Below are 21718 nucleotides of genomic sequence, written 5' to 3' on the forward strand. Positions count from 1 at the left end.
CCTCGGATTGTCTACCCCCTCCTCAGATTGTCTACCTCCCCCTCGGATTGTCTACCTCCCCCTCGGATTGTCTACCCTCCTCGGATTGTCTACCCCTCCACAGATTGTCTACCACCCTCGGATTGTCTACACCCCCTCGGATTGTCTACCCCTCCCCTCGGCTTGTCTACCCCTCCACCTCGGATTGTCTACACCCCGCCCCTCGGATTGTCTACCTCCCCCTCGGATTGTCTACCACCCCCACAGCTTGTCCAAACCCCCCCCTCGGATTGTCTACCTCCCCCTCGGATTGTCTACCTCCCCCTCGGAGTGTCTACCTCCCCCTCGGATTGTCTACACCCCCCTGGGATTGTCTACCCCCACTCGGATTGTCTACCCCCACTCGGATTGTCTACCTCCCACTCGGATTGTCTACCTCCCACTCGGATTGTCTACCTCCCACTCGGATTGTCTACCTCCACCTCGGATTGCCTACCTCCCCCTCGGATTGTCTACACCCCCCTCGGATTGTCTACCCCTCCCCATCGGATTGTCTACACCCCGCCCCTCGGACTGTCTACCTCCCCCTCGGACTGTCTACCTCCCCCTCGGATTGTCTACCCCCACCTTGGATTGTATGCCCCGCCCTCGGATGGTCTACCCTCCCTCGGATTGTCTACCCCCTCCCTCGGATTGTCTACATCGATCGCCCTCGGACTATCTACCATCCTCGGATTGTCTAACCCAACCCCCTCGGATTGTCTACCCCCTCCTCGGATTGTCTACCCCCTCCTCGGATTGACTACCCCGCCTCGGATTGACTACCACGCCCCTTCGGATTGTCTACAACCCGTCGGATTGTCTACCCCCCTCGGATTTTCTACCCACCTCGGATTGTCTAACCCCCCCTCGGATTGTCTACCCCCCTCGGATTTTCTACCCACCTCGGATTGTCTAACCCCCCCTCGGATGGTCTACCACCCCTCGGATTGTATACTCCCTCCCTCGGATTGTCTACCCACCCTTGGATTGTCTACCCAGTCTCGGGTTGTCTACCTCCCCCTCGGATTGTCTGCCCTCCCTCAGATTGTCTACACTCCCTCGGATTGTCTACCCCCCCTCGGATTGTCTACCTCCCCCTCGGGTTGTCTACCTCCCCCTCGGATTGTCTGCCCTCCCTCAGATTGTCTACACTCCCTCGGATTGTCTACCCCCCCTCGGATTGTCTACCTCCCCCTCGGATTGTCTGCCCTCCCTCAGATTGTCTACACTCCCTCGGATTGTCTACCCCCCCTCGGATTGTCTACCCCTCCCCCTTGGATTTTCTACCCCCTTCTCGTATTGTCTACTCCCCACTCAGATTGTCTACCTCCCCCTCAGATTGTCTAGCCCCCCCCCTGGATTGTCTACCTCCCCCTGGATTGTCTACCTCCCCCTCAGATTGTCTACACCCCCTCGGATTGTCTACCCCTCCCCCTCGGATTGTCTACCTCCCCCTGGATTGTCTACCTCCCCCTCAGATTGTCTACACCCCCTCGGATTGTCTAGCCCCCTCGGATTGTCTACTCCCCCTCGGATTGTCTATCACCCTCGTATTGTCTAGCCCTCCTCCTCGGATTGTCTATACTCCCTTGGATTATCTTCCCCTCCCCCTCGGATTGCCTACCCCTCCACCTCAGATTGTCTACCCTCCCCCTCGGATTCTCTACCACCTCCTCGGATTGTCCACCTCCCCCCTCGGATTGCCTACCCCCCTCGGATTGTCTACCTCCCCCTCGGATTGTCTACCACCCCCACAGCTTGTCCAAACCCCCCCCCTCGGATTGTCTACCTCCCCCTCGGATTGTCTACACCCCCCTGGGATTGTCTACCCCCACTTGGATTGTCTACCCCCACTCGGATTGTCTACCTCCCACTCGGATTGTCTACCCCCACTCGGATTGTCTACCTCCCACTCGGATTGTCTACCTCCCACTCGGATTGTCTACCTCCCACTCGGATTGTCTACCTCCCACTCGGATTGTCTACCTCCACCTCGGATTGCCTACCTCCCCCTCGGATTGTCTACACCGCCCTCGGATTGTCTACCCCTCCCCATCGGATTGTCTACACCCCGCCCCTCGGACTGTCTACCTCCCCCTCGGATTGTCTACCCCCACTTGGATTGTCTACCCCCACTCGGATTGTCTACCTCCCACTCGGATTGTCTACCCCCACTCGGATTGTCTACCTCCCACTCGGATTGTCTACCTCCCACTCGGATTGTCTACCTCCCACTCGGATTGTCTACCTCCCACTCGGATTGTCTACCTCCACCTCGGATTGCCTACCTCCCCCTCGGATTGTCTACACCCCCCTCGGATTGTCTACCCCTCCCCATCGGATTGTCTACACCCCGCCCCTCGGACTGTCTACCTCCCCCTCGGATTGTCTACACCCCCCTGGGATTGTCTACCCCCACTTGGATTGTCTACCCCCACTCGGATTGTCTACCTCCCACTCGGATTGTCTACCCCCACTCGGATTGTCTACCTCCCACTCGGATTGTCTACCTCCCACTCGGATTGTCTACCTCCCACTCGGATTGTCTACCTCCCACTCGGATTGTCTACCTCCACCTCGGATTGCCTACCTCCCCCTCGGATTGTCTACACCCCCCTCGGATTGTCTACCCCTCCCCATCGGATTGTCTACACCCCGCCCCTCGGACTGTCTACCTCCCCCTCGGATTGTCTACCCCCACCTTGGATTGTCTACCCTCCCTTGGATTGTATGCCCCGCCCTCGGATGGCCTACCCTCCCTCGGATTGTCTACCCCCTCCCTCGGATTGTCTACATCGCCCTCGGACTGTCTACCATCCTCGGATTGTCTAACCCACCCCCCTCGGATTGTCTGCCTCCCCCTCGGATTGTCTATCCCCCCTCGGATTGTCTACCCCCTCCTCGGATTGTCTACCCCCTCCTCGGATTGACTACCCCGCCTCGGATTGACTACCACGCCCCTTCGGATTGTCTACAACCCGTCGGATTGTCTACCCCCCTCGGATTTTCTACCCACCTCGGATTGTCTAACCCCCCCTCGGATTGTCAGCCCCGCCCTCGGATGGTCTACCACCCCTCGGATTGTATACTCCCTCCCTCGGATTGTCTACCCACCCTTGGATTGTCTACCCAGTCTCGGATTGTCTACCCCCCCTCGGGTTGTCTACCTCCCCCTCGGATTGTCTGCCCTCCCTCAGATTGTCTACACTCCCTCGGATTGTCTACCCCCCCTCGGATTGTCTACCCCTCCCCCTTGGATTTTCTACCCCCTCCTCGTATTGTCTACTCCCCACTCAGATTGTCTACCTCCCCCTCAGATTGTCTAGCCCCCCCCCCTGGATTGTCTACCTCCCCCTGGATTGTCTACCTCCCCCTCAGATTGTCTACACCCCCTCGGATTGTCTACCCCTCCCCCTCGGATTGTCTACCTCCCCTTGGATTGTCTCCCCCGCCCCTCGGATTGTCTACCTCCCCCTCGGATTGTCTACCCCTCCCCCTCGGATTGTCTACCTCCCCCTCGGATTGTCTACCCCTCCCCCTCGGATTGTCTACCCCTCCCCCTCGGATTGTCTACCTCCCCCTCGGATTGTCTACCCCTCCCCCTCGGATTGTCTACCCCTCCCCCTCGGATTGTCTACCTCCCCTTGGATTGTCTCCCCCGCCCCTCGGATTGTCTACCTCCCCCTCGGATTGTCTATCACCCTCGTATTGTCTAGCCCTCCTCCTCGGATTGTCTATACTCCCTTGGATTATCTTCCCCTCCCCCTCGGATTGCCTACCCCTCCCCCTCGGATTCTCTACCACCTCCTCGGATTGTCCACCTCCCCCCTCGGATTGCCTACCCCCCTCGGATTGTCTACCCCCCCTCGCATTGTCTACCCCCCCACCTCGGATAGTCTACCCCCCCTCGGATTGTCTACCCCCCCTCGGATTGTCACCCCCCCTTGGATTGTCTACCCCTCCCCCTCGGATAGTCTACACCCCGACCCTCGGATTGTCTACCCCCTCCTCGAATTGTCTACCCCCCCCTCGGATTGTCTATCCCTCCCTCAGATTGTCTACCCCCCTCGGATTGTCTACGCCCCCCCCCCTCGGATTGTCTAACCCTCCCCCACGGATAGTCTACCCCTCCCCCTCGGATAGTCCACCCCTCCCCCTCGGATAGTCCACCCCTCCCCCTCGGATAGTCTACCCCTCCCCCTCGGATAGTCTACCCCTCCCCCTCGGATTGTCCAACCCCCCATCAGATTGTCTAACCCCCCCTCGAATTCTCTACCCCCCCCCCCCCGGGATTGTCTACCCCCCCCCTCGGATTGTCTACCCGCCCCCCCGGATTGTCTGCCCCCCCTCGGATTGTCTAGCCCCCCTCGGATTGTCTACCCCCCTCGGATTGTCTACCCCCCTCGGATTGTCTACTCCCCCTCGGATTGTCTACCCCCCTCGGATTGTCTACCCCCCTCGGATTGTCTACTCCCCTTCGGATTGTCTACCTCCCCTTGGATTGTCTACCCCTCCTCGGATTGTCTACCCCCTCCTCAGATTGTCTACCTCCCCCTCGGATTGTCTACCTCCCCCTCGGATTGTCTACCTCCCCCTCGGATTGTCTACCCCTCCACAGATTGTCTACCCCTCCCCTCGGCTTGTCTACCCCTCCCCTTCTGATTGTCTACCCCTCCACCTCGGATTGTCTACACCCCGCCCCTCGGATTGTCTACCTCCCCCTCGGACTGTCTACCTCCCCCTCGGATTGTCTACACCCCCCTGGGATTGTCTACCCCCACTCGGATTGTCTACCTCCCCCTGGGATTGTCTACCCCCACTCGGATTGTCTACCCCCACTCGGATTGTCTACCTCCCACTCGGATTGTCTACCCCCACTCGGATTGTCTACCTCCCCCTGGGATTGTCTACCCCCACTCGGATTGTCTACCCCCACTCGGATTGTCTACCCCCACTCGGATTGTCTACCTCCCACTCGGATTGTCTACCCCCACTCGGATTGTCTACCCCCACTCGGATTGTCTACCTCCCACTCGGATTGTCTACCCCCACTCGGATTGTCTACCCCCACTCGGATTGTCTACCCCCACTCGGATTGTCTACCTCCCACTCGGATTGTCTACCCCCACTCGGATTGTCTACCCCCACTCAGATTGTCTACCCCCACTCGGATTGTCTACCTCCCACTCGGATTGTCTACACCCCCCTGGGATTGTCTACCCCCACTCGGATTGTCTACCTCCCACTCGGATTGTCTACCTCCCACTCGGATTGTCTACCTCCCACTCGGATTGTCTACCTCCCACTCGGATTGTCTACCTCCCACTCGGATTGTCTACCTCCCACTCGGATTGTCTACCTCCCACTCGGATTGTCTACCTCCCACTCGGATTGTCTACCCCCACTCGGATTGTCTACCTCCCACTCGGATTGTCTACCTCCCACTCGGATTGTCTACCTCCCACTCGGATTGTCTACCCCCACTCGGATTGTCTACCTCCCACTCGGATTGTCTACCTCCCACTCGGATTGTCTACCCCCCACTCGGATTGTCTACCTCCCACTCGGATTGTCTACCCCCACTCGGATTGTCTACCTCCCACTCGGATTGTCTACCCCCACTCGGATTGTCTACCTCCCACTCGGATTGTCTACACCCCCCTCGGATTGTCTACCTCCCACTCGGATTGTCTACCCCCACTCGGATTGTCTACCTCCCACTCGGATTGTCTACCCCCACTCGGATTGTCTACCTCCCACTCGGATTGTCTACCTCCCACTCGGATTGTCTACCTCCCACTCGGATTGTCTACCCCCACTCGGATTGTCTACCTCCCACTCGGATTGTCTACCTCCCACTCGGATTGTCTACCTCCCACTCGGATTGTCTACCTCCCACTCGGATTGTCTACCCCCACTCGGATTGTCTACCTCCCACTCGGATTGTCTACCCCCACTCGGATTGTCTACCTCCCACTCGGATTGTCTACACCCCCCTCGGATTGTCTACCTCCCACTCGGATTGTCTACCTCCCACTCGGATTGTCTACTCCCACTCGGATTGTCTACCTCCCACTCGGATTGTCTACACCCCCCTCGGATTGTCTACCTCCCACTCGGATTGTCTACCCCCACTCGGATTGTCTACCTCCCACTCGGATTGTCTACCTCCCACTCGGATTGTCTACCTCCCACTCGGATTGTCTACCCCCACTCGGATTGTCTACCCCCACTCGGATTGTCTACCTCCCACTCGGATTGTCTACCTCCCACTCGGATTGTCTACCTCCCACTCGGATTGTCTACCTCCACCTCGGATTGCCTACCTCCCCCTCGGATTGTCTACCCCCCCTCAGATTGTCTACACCCCCCTCGGATTGTCTACCCTCCTCGGATTGTCTACCCCCCCCCATCGGATTGTCTACACCCCGCCCCTCGGACTGTCTACCTCCCCCTCGGATTGTCTGCCAGCTCCTCGGATTGTCTACCTCCCCCTCGGATTGTCTACCTCCCCCTCGGATTGTCTACCTCCCCCTCGGATTGTCTACCCTCCCTTGGATTGTATGCCCCGCCCTCGGATGGCCTACCCTCCCTCGGATTGTCTACCCCCTCCCTCGGATTGTCTACATCGCCCTTGGACTGTCTACCAGCCTCGGATTGTCTAACCCACCCCCCTCGGATTGTCTGCCTCCCCCTCGGATTGTCTACCCCCTCCTCGGATTGTGTACCCCCTCCTCGGATTGACTACCCCGCCTCGGATTGACTACCACGCCCCTTCGGATTGTCTACAACCCGTCGGATTGTCTACCCCCCTCGGATTTTCTACCCACCTCGGATTGTCTAACCCCCCTCACATTGTCTAACCCCCTCGGGTTGTCTACCCCCCCCCTCAGATTGTCAACCCCCCTTCAGATTGTCTACCCCCAATGGGATTGTTTACCCCCCCATGGATTGACTCTCCCTCCCCGATCCTCAGTGCGTGCCTAAATTCGTAAGCCTCTGACAGGGAAGCTGCATCGTGCTGTCTGATTGGTGCCCATGGGAGGATGTAAGTGGGTTCCCCATTCACTGTGTGCCACCGGAATCTCAGTCGGTTTGGGGTGCCAAGGAAATTCTGCCCCAGTGTCTGAGACACGGCAGTGATGCCTACCCAGGTTAATTCACCTATACGTGTGGACAACTCCCAACTTCACCCCGGGACAGGAAGGATGGCTCCTCATTACTCGCAGTGATCAGACGAGGGAGTCCTCGGCTGGTCCAGAATAAAGTGATGTGGGGCTGGGGGGTGACAATAGGGAGGGTTGGAGGATTACACAAACACAAACTGTTCACTCTAAGAAAAGTCTTGCATTTGTATGTCACCTTTCACATCCTCAGGATGTCCCAAAGCATTTTTCAACCAATGAAGTACTTTTGAAGTGCAGTCATTGTTGTAATGTTGGAAACGTGGCAGACAATTTGCACACAGCAAGATCCCACAAAGAGCAATGTGTTAATGACAAGATAATCTGTTTCAGTGTTGTTGGTTGAGGGATCAATATTAGCCAGAACTCCCCTGCTCTTCTTCAAATAGTCCCATGGGATCTTTTACGTCCACCTTAGAGGGCAGACGGGGCCTCGGTTCAACGTCTCATCCGAATGACAGCACCTCCGACAGTGCAGCACTCCCTCAGTACTGGATTATGTGCTGAAGTCTCTGGAGTGGGACTAGAACCCGCAACCTTCTGACTCAGATCGAGAGTGCTACCAACTGATGATGCCCAGTGATGTCTGGGGAGCTGGGGTTCACTGTGATTACTGAATCCCTGCAGACCACTGAGGTTCAGTGACCCCTCAGAATTCCATCCTGCGGTGAGGGAAGCAGTTTTTTTTTAATGTTCTTTTTTCTGTATTTGCAGGTCAACAGTTCTATGAGTGAAAGCCCAGTCCCTTCTACATCTGGGGCCAGTACACCTAAACATGGACGACGACAACTCCCACAGACCCCCTCCAAGCCCCGGCCACACATTTCGTATTCTCCCATAGCGCAGCGTCCCGATACCTTGTCGCCTCCCTCAGGCCAGGTCACACCGAGGAGCAGGGAGGCCCGGTATCAGTCCCTGAGAGTCCAGCCAAGCAAGACACTGTGGACAGAGTCTCCTGGTCTGAGCAAGAAGAGCGACAGCCAGCAGTCGACGCCTCTGCGTTACATATCGGAGCCGTCCCTGACCCTGCACGATGACGTTGGCAGCCTGGACCAGGCCCTGGGCGAGGAAACGCTCACCTTCGAAGCCGCGGTGGCCACGAGTCTTGGGAGATCCCACACTATCTCCTCCGCTCCGCCCCTCAGGCACTCCTGGCAACTGCCCAACGGGAGTTACCGCACGCGAGTGGTACGGTGTGGAGCGACAGCTGTCCCCGACCCATTCACCGACACTGATGAGGATGACAGATGCTAAACCTGGCAAGAAGGCGAGGGGGTGGGGGGGAGCAGTAGAAAAGAAGAGGAAATCAAATCGTCACATTAAATGCCAGAAAGAAAACCACTACCAAAAAAAAATAAAAAGGCTATAAATCTGTGAAAATCTTGCTGGATACGTACTGCTCAAGAAACCAGATATTTTCGTTGGGTGGGCAGTTTACCATTGAGAATGATGGTGATTTTGCCCCACTCCGCACCCCGTCACCCACCCCCCCCATTAGACCAGTCATGGATGTGCCACAGTTCAAGTTGACATTACCCGACTACATTTGGACAAAGGAGTCACATCAGGAGATTCAATGCAAGGAACAATAAATCAGACCCTGAGCTATTTCTGAAAACAGCTTTAGATGAATCTCCCAGGAGTCCTCCCATATGTACACTTGCCAATAGAGATTGATGTGGTGGAAGGGGAAATGGTGGAGAGGGAGCTAAGCCTGTTGCGCTCTCACTCCTGGTCCCTCCAGTTGTGCGTTCGTGCTTGACTGTGTGTTGCTTGCAAACCCAAGGGGAGCCCATTGCTGAGCCCACCCGACCCCCTGTCATTGGGAGGACAGCAATACTTTGCGTCTCCTCCCCACTTTTTTGATCGCCCGTTATCTTTGTGTGTTTGAAAGTTTTTATTACCCTTTGAAAATCCAAGCCAGAAAAAAAACCTGAAGTTGTACAAATATTGTTTTGGATTACGCAAAAACTGCAGCTGTGTCGGCAGAGCCAACCATGTGCCGTCCATGACTACAGTGAGACCAGACAGCTTTTGCCAACCATGTGCTGTGACTACAGTGAGACCAGACAATATTAGACAGCCATGTGCTGTGACTACAGTGAGACCAGACAGCCTTTGCCAACCATGTGCTGTGACTACAGTGAGACCAGACAATATTAGACAGCCATGTGCTGTGACTACAGTGAGACCAGACAGCCTTTGTCAGCCATGTGCTGTGACTACAGTGAGACCAGACAGCCTTTGCCAGCCATGTGCTGTGACTACAGTGAGACCAGACAGCCTTTGCCAGCCATGTGCTGTGACTACAGTGAGACCAGACAGTCTTTGCCAGCCATATGCTGTGACTGCAGTGAGACCAGACAGCCTTTGCTAACCATGTGCTGTGACTACTGTGAGACCAGACAGTCTTTGCCAACCATGTGAAGTGACTACAGTGAGACCAGACAGCCTTTGCCAGCCATGTGCTGTGACTACAGTGAGACCAGACAGCCTTTGCCAGCCATGTGCTGTGACTACAGTGAGACCAAACAGCCTTTGCCAACCATGTGCTGTGACTACAGTGAGTCCAGACAGTCTTAGCCAGCCATGTGCTGTGACTACAGTAGGACCAGATGATTCCTTGGGGTTGGTTGTGCAGCATGTTCGACAGAACGCAGCGCTCCTGAAAGGCATCAAGTCGCACAGAATCACAAATCCTTTAATGATGCCATATCTGAAATGCTTTAAACAGAAAAAAAAGCCAACATTTTATTTGTAAATAATTAATCTTCATCTTCCTGACTTTCCCCACCAAACCTCCACTCCCACCCCCCACATCCCCCTGCTTGAAAGATTGGCTAGTGTGTGCTCCTAGTATGTTGCATGCAGTTTGGAAAGTTCGTCAATCTAGTGAGTTAAGTGACTAACTTACTGGCATGTGATTGAGGTTTTAAGAAGTGTCTTTGTTTTTTTCTCAGTATATGAAACATGTTTAAATAAAAGGCTTGATTTTTAATGGAAGATGGCCATAACAGTCACTGGGCTGCGCCCCAGTGGATTTGTTTGAAACTCAGCCCCTGAGCCTAGTATTCCAATATTGTATATTTGATGCTGCGACTGCCCTTAATGAAGTGTATTGTGAGGTCTTGACAATCAGAATGCTAAAAATCCTTTGCTTTGTCCTGGAGCTATACCTTTTATGTCCAAATAAATGAAAAACCTTCACTATGTCACGGTGCCATAGTTTGAGAGTGAGTCTGCTTAGCTCCCTTTCTGAAGCAGTTTGGATTCCAACCCCCAGTGTTATCTCAACATGCTGTGTGGGTGAGGGGTGCCGTTGTCCATTGGATGCAATGGGGACACGCCACCTTGGGAGGGTGGGAGGGCGCACAGGGGCAAAAGTGGTTGGCAAAGCAATTCTCATTGCAGAGATTATAATGTGTCAGTGGGCAAGGTGAAAGCCAGAGTCCAGGGTGCGCCTCCCAGAGCCGAGGGTGCGCCTCCCAGAGCCTAGGGTGCGCCTCCCAGAGCCAGGGTGCGCCTCCCAGAGCCAGGGCCTGCCTCCCAGAGCCAGGGTGCACCTCCCAGAGCCCAGGGCCTGCAACCCAGAGCCCAGGGCCTGCCACCCAGAGCCCAGGGTGTTCCTCCCAGAGCCCAGGGCCTGCCTCCCAGAGCCAGGGTGCGCCTCCCAGAGCCAGGGCCTGCCTCCCAGAGCCCAGGGCCTGCCTCCCAGAGCCAGGGTGCGCCTCCCAGAGCCAGGGCCTGCCACCCAGAGCCCAGGGTGTTCCTCCCAGAGCCCAGGGCCTGCCTCCCAGAGCCAGGGTGCGCCTCCCAGAGCCAGGGCCTGCCTCCCAGAGCCCAGGGTCTGCCTCCCAGAGCCCAGGGTGTTCCTCCCAGAGCCCAGGGCCTGCCTCCCAGAGCCCAAGGCCTGCCTCCCAGAGCCCAGGGTCTGCCTCCCAGAGCCCAGGGTGTTCCTCCCAGAGCCCAGGGCCTGCCTCCCAGAGCCCAAGGCCTGCCTCCCAGAGCCAGGGCCTGCCTCCCAGAGCCCAGGGCCTGCCACCCAGAGCCCAGGGTGTTCCTCCCAGAGCCCAGGGCCTGCCTCCCAGAGCCCAGGGTGTTCCTCCCAGAGCCCAGGGCCTGCCTCCCAGAGCCAGGGTGCGCCTCCCAGAGCCAGGGCCTGCCTCCCAGAGCCCAGGGCCTGCCTCCCAGAGCCCAGGGCCTGCCTCCCAGAGTCCAGGGTGTGCCTCCCAGAGCCCAGGGTTTGCCTCCCAAAGCCCAGGGTTTGCCTCCCAGAGCCCAGGGCCTGCCTCCCAGAGCCCAGGGTGTTCCTCCCAGAGCCCAGGGCCTGCCTCCCAGAGCCCAGTGTCTGCCTCCCAGAGCCCAGGGTGTTCCTCCCAGAGCCCAGGGCCTGCCTCCCAGAGCCCAGTGTCTGCCTCCCAGAGCCCAGGGTGTTCCTCCCAGAGCCCAGGGTGTTCCTCCCAGAGCCCAGGGCCTGCCTCCCAGAGCCCAAGGCCTGCCTCCCAGAGCCCAGGGCCTGCCTCCCAGAGCCAGGGTGTGCCTTCCAGAGCCAGGGTCTGCCGCCCAGGGCCTGCCTCCCAGAGCCCAGGGCCTGCCTCCCAGAACCCAGGGTCTGTCTCCCAGAGCCCAGGGCCTGCCTCCCAGAACCCAGGGCCTGCCTCCCAGAGCCCAGGGCCTGCCTCCCAGAGCCCAGGGCCTGCCTCCCAGAGCCCAGGGCCTGCCTCCCAGAGCCCAGGGCCTGCCTCCCAGAGCCCAAGGCCTGTCTCCCAGAGCCCAGCGCCTGCCTCCCAGAGCCCAGGGTGCGCCTCCCTTAGCCCAGGGTCTGTCTCCCAGAGCCCAGGGCCTGCCTCCCAGAGCCCAGGGCCTGCCTCCCAGAGCCCAGGGCCTGCCTCCCAGAGCCCAAGGCCTGTCTCCCAGAGCCCAGCGCCTGCCTCCCAGAGCCCAGGGTGCGCCTCCCTTAGCCCAGGGCCTGCCTCCCAGAGCCCAGGGCCTGCCTCCCAGAGCCCAGGGCCTGCCTCCCAGAGCCCAGGGCCTGCCGCCCAGGGCCTGCCTCCCAGAGCCCAAGGCCTGTCTCCCAGAGCCCAGCGCCTGCCTCCCAGAGCCCAGGGTGCGCCTCCCTTAGCCCAGGGTCTGTCTCCCAGAGCCCAGGGCCTGCCTCCCAGAGCCCAGGGCCTGCCTCCCAGAGCCCAGGACCTGCCTCCCAGAGCCCAGGACCTGCCTCCCAGAGCCCAGGGCCTGCCTCCCAGAGCCCAGGGTACACCTCCCAGAACCAGGTTGTGCCTCCCACAGCAAGAGGGAAGTCAGAATTATATTGCCAAGAAGCCAACAACAAAAGGGGACAACACATGGATACCACTGATATACAGAAACAGCTGCCGCTATTGACTCGGAGAAGCATTGGGGGGTATGAAATTCCATTCAAAACCCGGAAGTAAGTTCAGCGCATCTGTCAGTGGCTTTTTAACGTAGCCAGATGATTATCATTTTACTTCCGGGTTTGGCATCCAATGTGCAGCAGCAGGTGTGTTGCGGGCCTGCATGACGTGGTCTCAACTCCAGTATTTAAAGGGCCAATCCAAAGATGTAATTTGGAAGAGTTGGAGTTGGGAAGAAGAGAAGAGGAACTGTGAGAATAGATTCCAGATGGGCAAAGGCTGCACCGTGAGTCAATGACGCCTCGTCTGATGTGCTGCTGGGGTCAGTGAGGAGTTGGGGAGAGATACTCTTCCCCAGCATTGGGAGGAACAAACCTGCTGTTGCTACAAAGAAGGCGTGGCTGGAGGTAGTCCAGGAGGTCAGCAGCAGGAGCATGGTGTCACGCTCCTGGATTCAGTGCAGGAAGCGCCTTAATGACCTAACCAGGTCAGGAAAGGTGAGTACAGTTGTACATTCACCTACGTCTGGCTGTGCACATCACCCCAATCCCTCACTCTGCCTTGTCAAGCCTACTCCAGCACATCACTCCTCCACCCACTTACCTTGTACACCCAGCCATCGTTCTCTTTCTATGCACTTCCTCAAATCCCCATCCACCACAGCCACTCACCCTCAACCTTATGTAATTTCATGCCTCTCCCTGATAGTCACCCTCACCAAATGCATTGCATCCATTGGGTGAACACAGGCCATTACACTCACTCATAGGTCTGTTCTATCCCCATTGCAGGCAAACAGTGTATAGAACACCAGGGCGAGGGGGAGAACCAGAGGTTGACCTCCACAGATTTCGCAGCTCACAACTGCAGAGGAGGAGGCACTGGGGATCAATGGAGTTTTGGTGTCCCTGGCCGTCGGAGATGGGGAGACGGGAAGCTCCCAGCTACCTAGCAACACAATTAAATATCAGCGACCTACATGTCATACAACACTCAGTCACGTTGACTTGATTTCAACAGCAAGTGAAATATGATCAACTCCATAATGATGAGTTGCAACATTCTTACCTTGCCAGTATTAATTCATATCCTTTCTCTCCGTGCAGTCGCAGTTTTTAGACCTCACCGACGATGCATCCTCAGAGGAGTTGATTTGTTCTGAGGGTGCACCGTCACAGGACTCATGCATGCCGTACACCAGCTCCGGTACTCGCACTTCAGTGGGACCAGTTAGACAGATAGTTGGGTTTTCACCTGGTGACTCAGACTTCACAAATGAGCACGAGCCGACAATGGTGGCAGGGACAGCAGTAGAGAGTCCACATCGGAGGGCGCAGCCCGCTCCAAGCTCTGCTCAGCTGGACACAGATGCTGTCGATTAAAAGGAGAATCATTGAGCAGCAGCAGAGAATGTACTGACCGGCAATGTTCCCTCTAATTTGTTTTTGTGCGCAGCCCATTCAAATTTTCGTGCATGCGGGTTTCTTCCATGTAAATGCTAGTGAGCAACACACTGACGACGGCAGAGGGAATGGAGGAGTCCACCTCAAGCATGAGTGGGCTGATGTCGCAGGGCATTGCGATGATGTCTTCTTCCATGGATAGTGTGGTCAGCTCCATGGAACATCAAACGGTGCAATCAAGTGAGTCCATGCACGTCTTGACCATGGCCATGCAGACTCTGGATGACAACATGTCTGCCACCTTAAATAGGTTAACAGATACCTTAGCCCTGGCCTTACAGCGCCCCACTGATCTGCAACAAAGAGCTCTCCAGCAAAGTGGTAGCAGTGAAATGCGGCTGGCCCATGAGAGGGATGATGGTGAAAGGGGACATGGAAGTAGGGACTCCACTCAAACTGCTTCCACTTCTCACCCGGTACCCCCCCTCAATCAGTACCCAATATGCTGGCTTGTCTCCCAATGGCCGAGTCTGCCTCTGCACAGGTGCAGGTGGAACTGTTTTTGGTGGGGCCCTCAGGGCTCCAAAGCCCAGAGGGTGTCTCAACAGTCAGAGAAGAGATCTGAGCAAACTGCCTCTATCTCTGCTGAAGCAACAGGGGTTGCACCACATTGAAACGGTAGGAAAAGGAACAGTAAAGCTTTGTAGTTGCACAAGGGTATGCACATGGGTGTGAGAAAATGCTATGCTGTGACATTTCTGTTCTTGAGTTCAATCACATAAATTTTATTCTTTTGCACCACTTTGCAGTCTCGCCCATTCTTAGTTGCCTTTTAACTTGCTTGATGATGAATGGGAAGACATGAATTGATGGGGACCAATGGGGGGGATGTGCAAGGGGTGGTTGGTTGTTTGCAGGACAGCTTCGTGTCAGTGGCATTGAAGGGGGGGCACGGGAAGAGTAGTCGTTGCATGTGCTTGTAACGTGTCCACTGCTGCAACCTAAGTGAACCTTGCATTAATAAGGGCATTCCTGGCAGCAATGTGAGAAGCTGGGGGTGCATTGTCCTCATCACCTTCCTTCTTGTCATCTTCCTCCTCCTCAGAATCGTCGGAAGAGGATCTGAGCTCTGCACCTTGTTCCTCCTGCAGGTCCAACCCTCGCTGCTGCACAATGTTGTGCAGAGCGCAGCACACCACAACCATTCTGGACACCCTGGTTGGTGCTTACTGAAGGTGTCCTCAGATCTGTCTAAGCACCTGAAGCACATCTTCAGCATGCCAATGGCTTGTTCAGTCACAGATCTGGTGGTTATATGGCATTCATTGTAGCACTGTTGGGCTTCATTGGTTGGGTTTCTGACGGGTGTCATCAGCCACATTTGAAGTGGGTATCTCTTGTCTTCTAGCATCCACCGCATAAGTGTGCTTGCAGGTCCGAAGACGTCAGGAAGCTTGGACTGCTGCAGGATGAAAGCATCATGGCAGCTCCCCGGGAATCTTGCACACACCTGCAGAAATATCTTTTTGTGAAATAACAACAGAAAATGCTGGAAAAACTCAGCAGGTCAGGCAACATCCGTGGACAGAAATTTGAGTTAATGTTTCGGGTCGGACCCTTCTTCAAAACCTTTTTTGTGGTTGCACACCAGCTGCACATTGATGGAGTGGAAGCCCTTGTGGCCGACAAATACTCCTGGTTGCTCTGGGGGTGAGCAGATTGCGACTTGTGTGCAGTCGATGACGCTCTGCACCTGTGGGAAGCCAGCCGGAGACACATACCCGAGTGCTGGCTCATTCTGACTCGTGTCATCACAGGCGAAGTTCACATAAGACAAACAAGCCATCGGTCACCTGTCTTATGCATTGTGGGCCGCCAACTGGGAGATCCTGGATATGTCTCCAGCAAAGCTCTGGAAGGATACAGAGACAAAAATGTTGAGGGCGGTGATGGTTTTGTCAGCCACTGGTAACGCGTGGCCACCAGGTCCAGCAGGGAGCAGGTCTTCCTGCAGGCTGCAGATGTCTGCCACCACCTGACACAACAACCTGAGCCTCTTGAAAAACTGCTCTGCCTGCACACCCTGTGTGGCGGGTAGTGCCTCCTGCAAGCTGCACCTCTCTGCTGCTCCTCTCTCAGCTGATCCCGCTCAGCTGATCCCTCCCTGCTGCTCCTCTCTCAGCTGATCCCTCTCTGCTGGTCCTCTCTCTGCTAGTCTCTCTCTGCTGGTCCTCTCTTTGCTGGTCCCCTCTCTGATGTCCAGCTACAGGTCTCTCGCGAGTAGGCTGCTGCTGCTGCTAATGGTGCTGGTGCTGGTCATGTTACTCCTCGTCCAAGGTCCAATCTGAGGCAGCCAAGCCACCACCCATCCTAATGTGATTCAAAAAACCTCCAAAGTGTAGAAAGTAACTGTAATGATCAATAACATGTCATTCTAGAGTGGTACACTAGATGGAGCCGTAGAGCTGTATAGAGCTGCATATTTAGTTGTATGTGTTTAAGACTACACTACCCATGATGCACTAGGCTACCCACAAGGCAGTAGTCAAGATGGCTGCCTGCACACAGAAGTACACATGCTGAATCTCTACAGATGCTGTACCTAGAGAACGTGTACTGAATAAATGACTAGCTAGAAGCTAGCTGTGCGGGTTAGGTTGATTGGCTATGATAAATTGACCCTTAGTGTTAGGGGGATTAAATACGTGGGGTTACGGGGATAGGGTGGGATATGTGTTGATGTAGGGGTTATGGGGATCGGGTGGGATATGTGTCGGTGCAGGCTCGATGGGCCGAAATGGCCTCTATCTGCACTGTGGGGTTTCTGTGATTCTGTGAATAAGAATGTCTAGTTATTAATGAACATAACATGGTACCAGGATTGGTGAAGATCTGCTCAAAATTGTGAAACGCGACATGGAGAATTTGAAGCCACCGGAGTTTTTGAATCTCACGGGAAATGTCGACTACAATTGGTGGACTTTCAAACAACAATTTGAACTCTACATTGCTGCCATCGGGTTCGGTACGAAGCCAGACGCAAGGAAAATAGCGTTGCTGCTCACGGTGGCAGGCCCACAGGCGATAGAGGTATTTAATACATTTGTATTCAATCCAGAGGAGAACAGAGAAAAATTAGACGATGCGCTAAAGAAATTTGATACACATTGTTCTCCCAAAAAGAATGAAACCTATGAAAGACACGTGTTCCGTTCAAGGGCGCAGCAGCAAAATGAGATTTTTGATAGCTTTGTGACCGATCTGAAACTGAAAGCACAGACATGTAATTTCTCTGAACTGAAAGCATCCATGATTCGTGACCAGATTGTGTTTGGTATTCAGGATAAAAAGGTCAGGGAACATCTGTTGAGAGAAACCGAACTGACATTGGAAAATGCTGTGAAAATATGCCAAGCCAGTGAGCTAGCTCGACAGCACGTGAAGACTTTCAGTGAAATCAATAATGATGCAATTGTAGTAAGTGCTGCTGTCGGTGCTGTGTCCTACAAAGGGAAGATACATGGGCAGGAACAGAAATGAAAAGCAATCGGAGGAAGGAATTTTTAATTGTAAACGCTGTGGTTACAAACACCAGTTAAAACAATGCCCAGCGTTTGGAAAAATATGCACAAAATGTCATGGAAAGAATCACTTTGCCAAACAATGCTTTTCAAAAGTAAAAACAAAGAAAGGGCAACAAGTCAATATGATTGAGGGCACTGATTTAAGTGAGTCAATTTTTGTACGAATGGTGTCATGTGACAATGTCAAAAATGATACAGAAAATGTGCAGCCCTCAGATATGGACAATGCTGAACATAACGTCAATGCAGTAAAAGAGGACAAATGGATGATCCCACTGCAGGTAAATGGAGCATTAGTTACATTGGAACTAGACACTGGGACAAAAGCAAACTTAATCAGTATGAGTGACATTAAAAATATGAAAGAAAAGCCCAAAATACAGAAAAAGCCAGTGCTACTGAAGAACTATAATGGACAGAAAATAGATAGCTTAGGTGTATGCAGACTTAAAGTGACAGTCAAAGACAAAGTGCATCATCTCATGTTTTCTGTTGTGGCTGAAGGACTTGATTCACTACTGGGTGACAAAGCTTGTGAGGACTTAGAACTGGTCAAGAGAGTCTACCGTATAAACTGTGTCATAAGCAGACCAGATGACTCAGTGGATTCTGTAGTAAATAATTTCCAGGATGTGTTCAAAGGATTTGGAGTTCTACCATTCACTTACAAGATCCAGCTAAAGGACGATGCTCAGCCAGTGGTACATGCTCCATGAAGAGTTCCAGCACCCCTGCGTGACCGGCTCAAGAATGAACTGGACAGAATGACCACACTAGGAGTCATCAGGAAAGTCAAAGAGCCAACAGACTGGGTTAACTCCATGGTATGTGTAAAGAAAAAGAACAATGATATAAGAATATGCATGGATCCAAAGGACTTAAATGCGTACCTAAAACGTGAACACTACCAGATTCCCAAGCGAGAAGAAATCACCAGTGAAGTGTCAGGTGCCAGATACTTTACAAAGCTCGATGCCTCACAAGGATTTTGGCAACTAAAACTAGATGAAGAGAGCACCAAATACTGTACCTTGAATGCACCATTTGGCAGGTATTGTTTCCTCAGAATGCCTTTTGGGATAATATCTGCATCTGAAATCTTTCATAGAGTGATGGAACACATAATTGAAGGTCTGGAAGGAGTTCGGGTCTATGTTGATGACATCATCATCTGGGGCTCCACAGTGAAAGAACACAATGAGAGACTGACTAAAGTGCTACAAAGCATACGCCGGAATGGACTGAAGCTCAACAAAGCCAAGTGTCAGTTTGGCGTCCAGGACGTCACTTTCCTAAGAGATAATCTATCTGGTAAAAGAATAGAGCCAGATATGGAAAAAGTAAACGCCATACTCAACATGCCCCGACCCACTGACAAAAAAGGAGTGCTACGCATCATGGGGATGATAAACTTCATTGGAAAGTTCATTCCTAACTTGTCAGCCAAGAGAACCTGTCTGCGAGACCTGCTACATAAAACAAATGAGTTCGCATGGACTGAAAGACATGAACAAGAGTGGATGAATCTCAAAACAGTGCTGACAACCACACCTGTACTCACCTTCTTTGATCCAACAAAGAGAACCAAAGTGTCAACGGATGCATCAAAGGATGGCCTAGGCGCGGTCTTGCTACAAGCAGAGGGTGAAGATTGGAAGCCTGTTGCCTATGCCTCCAGGTCTATGACTGATACTGAGTGTCGATACGCCCAGATTGAAAAGGAATGTCTAGGCTTGGTAGTTGGATTAGAAAAGTTTCATGGCTACATATATGGACTTCCCACCTTCACAGTTGAGACAGACCACAGCCCACTGGTTGCCATCATAAAAAAAAATCTGAATGAGATGTCTCCAAGGATTCAACGACTCATGATGAAGCTGCAAAGATATGACTTTGAACTGATCTACACACAAGGCAAATACATAGTGTTAGCAGATGCACTATCCCGAGCACCCACAATGAGTCAAGTGAGCTCTACTGAAGAAGACATGGATGTTCATGTGAGTATGGTTACTGCTGCGCTGCCCGTGTCAGACACAAAATCAAAGCAAATAGCAGAAGAAACAGTAAAAGATACAGTGTTACAAACAGTAATCGAGAACATTCATCATGGTTGGCCAAAAGGTTCCTGTCCAAAATACTATCACATAAGGTCAGAGCTGAGTGTCGTAAGTGGACTATTACTAAAACAGAACAGAATAGTCATTCCACAGGCTCTATGTCAAGACATGCTCAAAAGGATTCATGAGGGACACCTCGGAATTGAAAAATGCAAAAGGAGAGCAAGAGACACTGTTTATTGGCCTGGCATAAATAAGGACATTGAGAACATGATAGGCAAATGTGAGACATGTCAGAAACACCAAAACAAACGAGCAAAGTACCAATGATAGTAGCTGACATACCAACATCACCATGGCAAAAGGTTGGTATGGACCTTTTTCATTTAAATGGTAAAGAATATCTAATAGTGATTGACTACTATTCTAACTATCCTGAGATGGCGCTGCTCTCAAGCACCACAGCAAGCAGTGTCATAATGCATGTGAAATCCATCTTCGCCAGACATGGAATTCCCAGGATTGCCATTAGCGACAATGGTCCGTGCTTCAACTGTAAGGAGTGGCAACAGTTTGCAGCACATTATGACTTTCAGCACATCACATCCAGTCCTTTGTATGCTCAGTCAAATGGTAAGGCAGAGAAAGGTGTTCAAGTTCTCAAGCACCTACTGAAGAAAGCGACAGAAAGCAAGTCTGATCCTTATCTCGCCCTGCTGAGCTACCGAGCCTCAGTTTTAGACTGTTGTTCTTCACCTGCTGAACTACTAATGGGTCGCAAGTTGCGCACCACGCTACCCTGCTGTGCAAAAGAACAGCAAAGTAAGGAACTGAGACAGAGACTTCAACTGTTAAAGCTGAAACAGAAATCATACTATGACAAGTCATCCAAAACTCTAAAACCATTGACAAGGGATGATGTTGTCAGGATTGAGGATCCAGATGCATGGAACAGGAAAGCTACAGTTCTTGAGGAAGTACGACCAAGGTCATACACTGTTAGAACTGAGGAAGGACAGATTCTCAGGAGGAACCACCGTTCCCTCCTAAAAACACAAGAAACTATCCAACAGCAGATTGATGACAATGCCGCAACTGAATCTTGTCATTCACCACCAGAACAATCTCATGAAAACACATCAGACTTACCCGTGCTGAGAAGACCCACACGTGTAGTAAAAAAGCCTGATAGACTTAATCTTTGAGTAAAAAGAAAAACTATATTGAAAATGTATTGACTGTTGTGAAAATGTTTATGTTTATAGAGCACTAACAAAAGTATTACTGATATCATCTTTATCGTTTTTCTTGAAAGTTGATTGATATTGATTTTGTTAACCTCAAAGAAAGGGGGATGTAATGATCAATAACATGTCATTCTAGAGTGGCACACTAGATGGAGCAGTAGAGCTGTATTTTTAGTTGTATGTGTTTAAGACTACACTACCCACGATGCACTAGGCTACCCACAAGGCAGTAGTCAAGATGGCTGCCTGCACACAGAAGTACACATGCTGAATCTCTACAGATGCTGTACCTAGAGAACGTGTACTGAATAAATGACTAGCTAGAAGCTAGCTGTTCATAATAAGAATGTCTAGTTATTAATGAACATAACAGTAACCTCTTAGCATAAGTACTGTGGACAAACTCTTTCCCACTAGCAGGTAAGAAAGCAGCTGTGAGTATTGAGTATGTATTGCAGTATTTCCATGAGTTTGACTCAGCCCCCTCAACTGTCGTTTTGCTCTCGCCTTGCTTTCACTGGTGAGTTTCAGGAAGCCCAGAAAACTCATGGCTGCACCATTAAATTTGAAAGTGAGTTGAAGTCTCGCTCCAATTGAGCGATTAGCATATGTTGATAGGCAACCCATCTCTCATGAGGGGGCTGTGCACAAGCAGCCAAACGCGCTCCAGTTAAACGTGGAAGTCGGCAGGTTGGAGCCGGCTGACATTTTTCCGGGTTTTCACCCCGCACCCAAACTTGCGCACCTCCAGGTTAAAATTCCCCCGTCGTCTCTAACACACACTGACCAGCTCGTCACAGACATTAGAATTTATCTTCTGATAATTAAATAAACATTCTGCATT

The 21718-nt window shown here is 52.9% G+C and overlaps 1 protein-coding gene across 1 annotated transcript in view; it reads left to right on the forward strand.

Moving 5' to 3' along the window:
- LOC147121683 (putative voltage-dependent R-type calcium channel subunit alpha-1E) overlaps window positions 1-10405 on the forward strand; it is a 49224-nt gene extending 38819 nt beyond the window's left edge. Inside the window, exon 5 of the mRNA XM_085977985.1 lies at window positions 7920-10405. Coding sequence (XP_085834111.1) covers window positions 7920-8459 — 540 coding nt within the window. The 3' untranslated portion in view covers window positions 8460-10405. The remainder of the gene's footprint in view (window positions 1-7919) is intronic.
- The last annotated feature ends 11313 nt before the right edge of the window (window positions 10406-21718 follow it).

The sequence above is a fragment of the Somniosus microcephalus genome, chromosome 3, assembly GCF_052327205.1.
Source record: "Somniosus microcephalus isolate GS21.2 chromosome 3, FLI_Smic_1.0, whole genome shotgun sequence".
NCBI classification, from domain to species: Eukaryota; Metazoa; Chordata; class Chondrichthyes; order Squaliformes; family Somniosidae; genus Somniosus; species Somniosus microcephalus.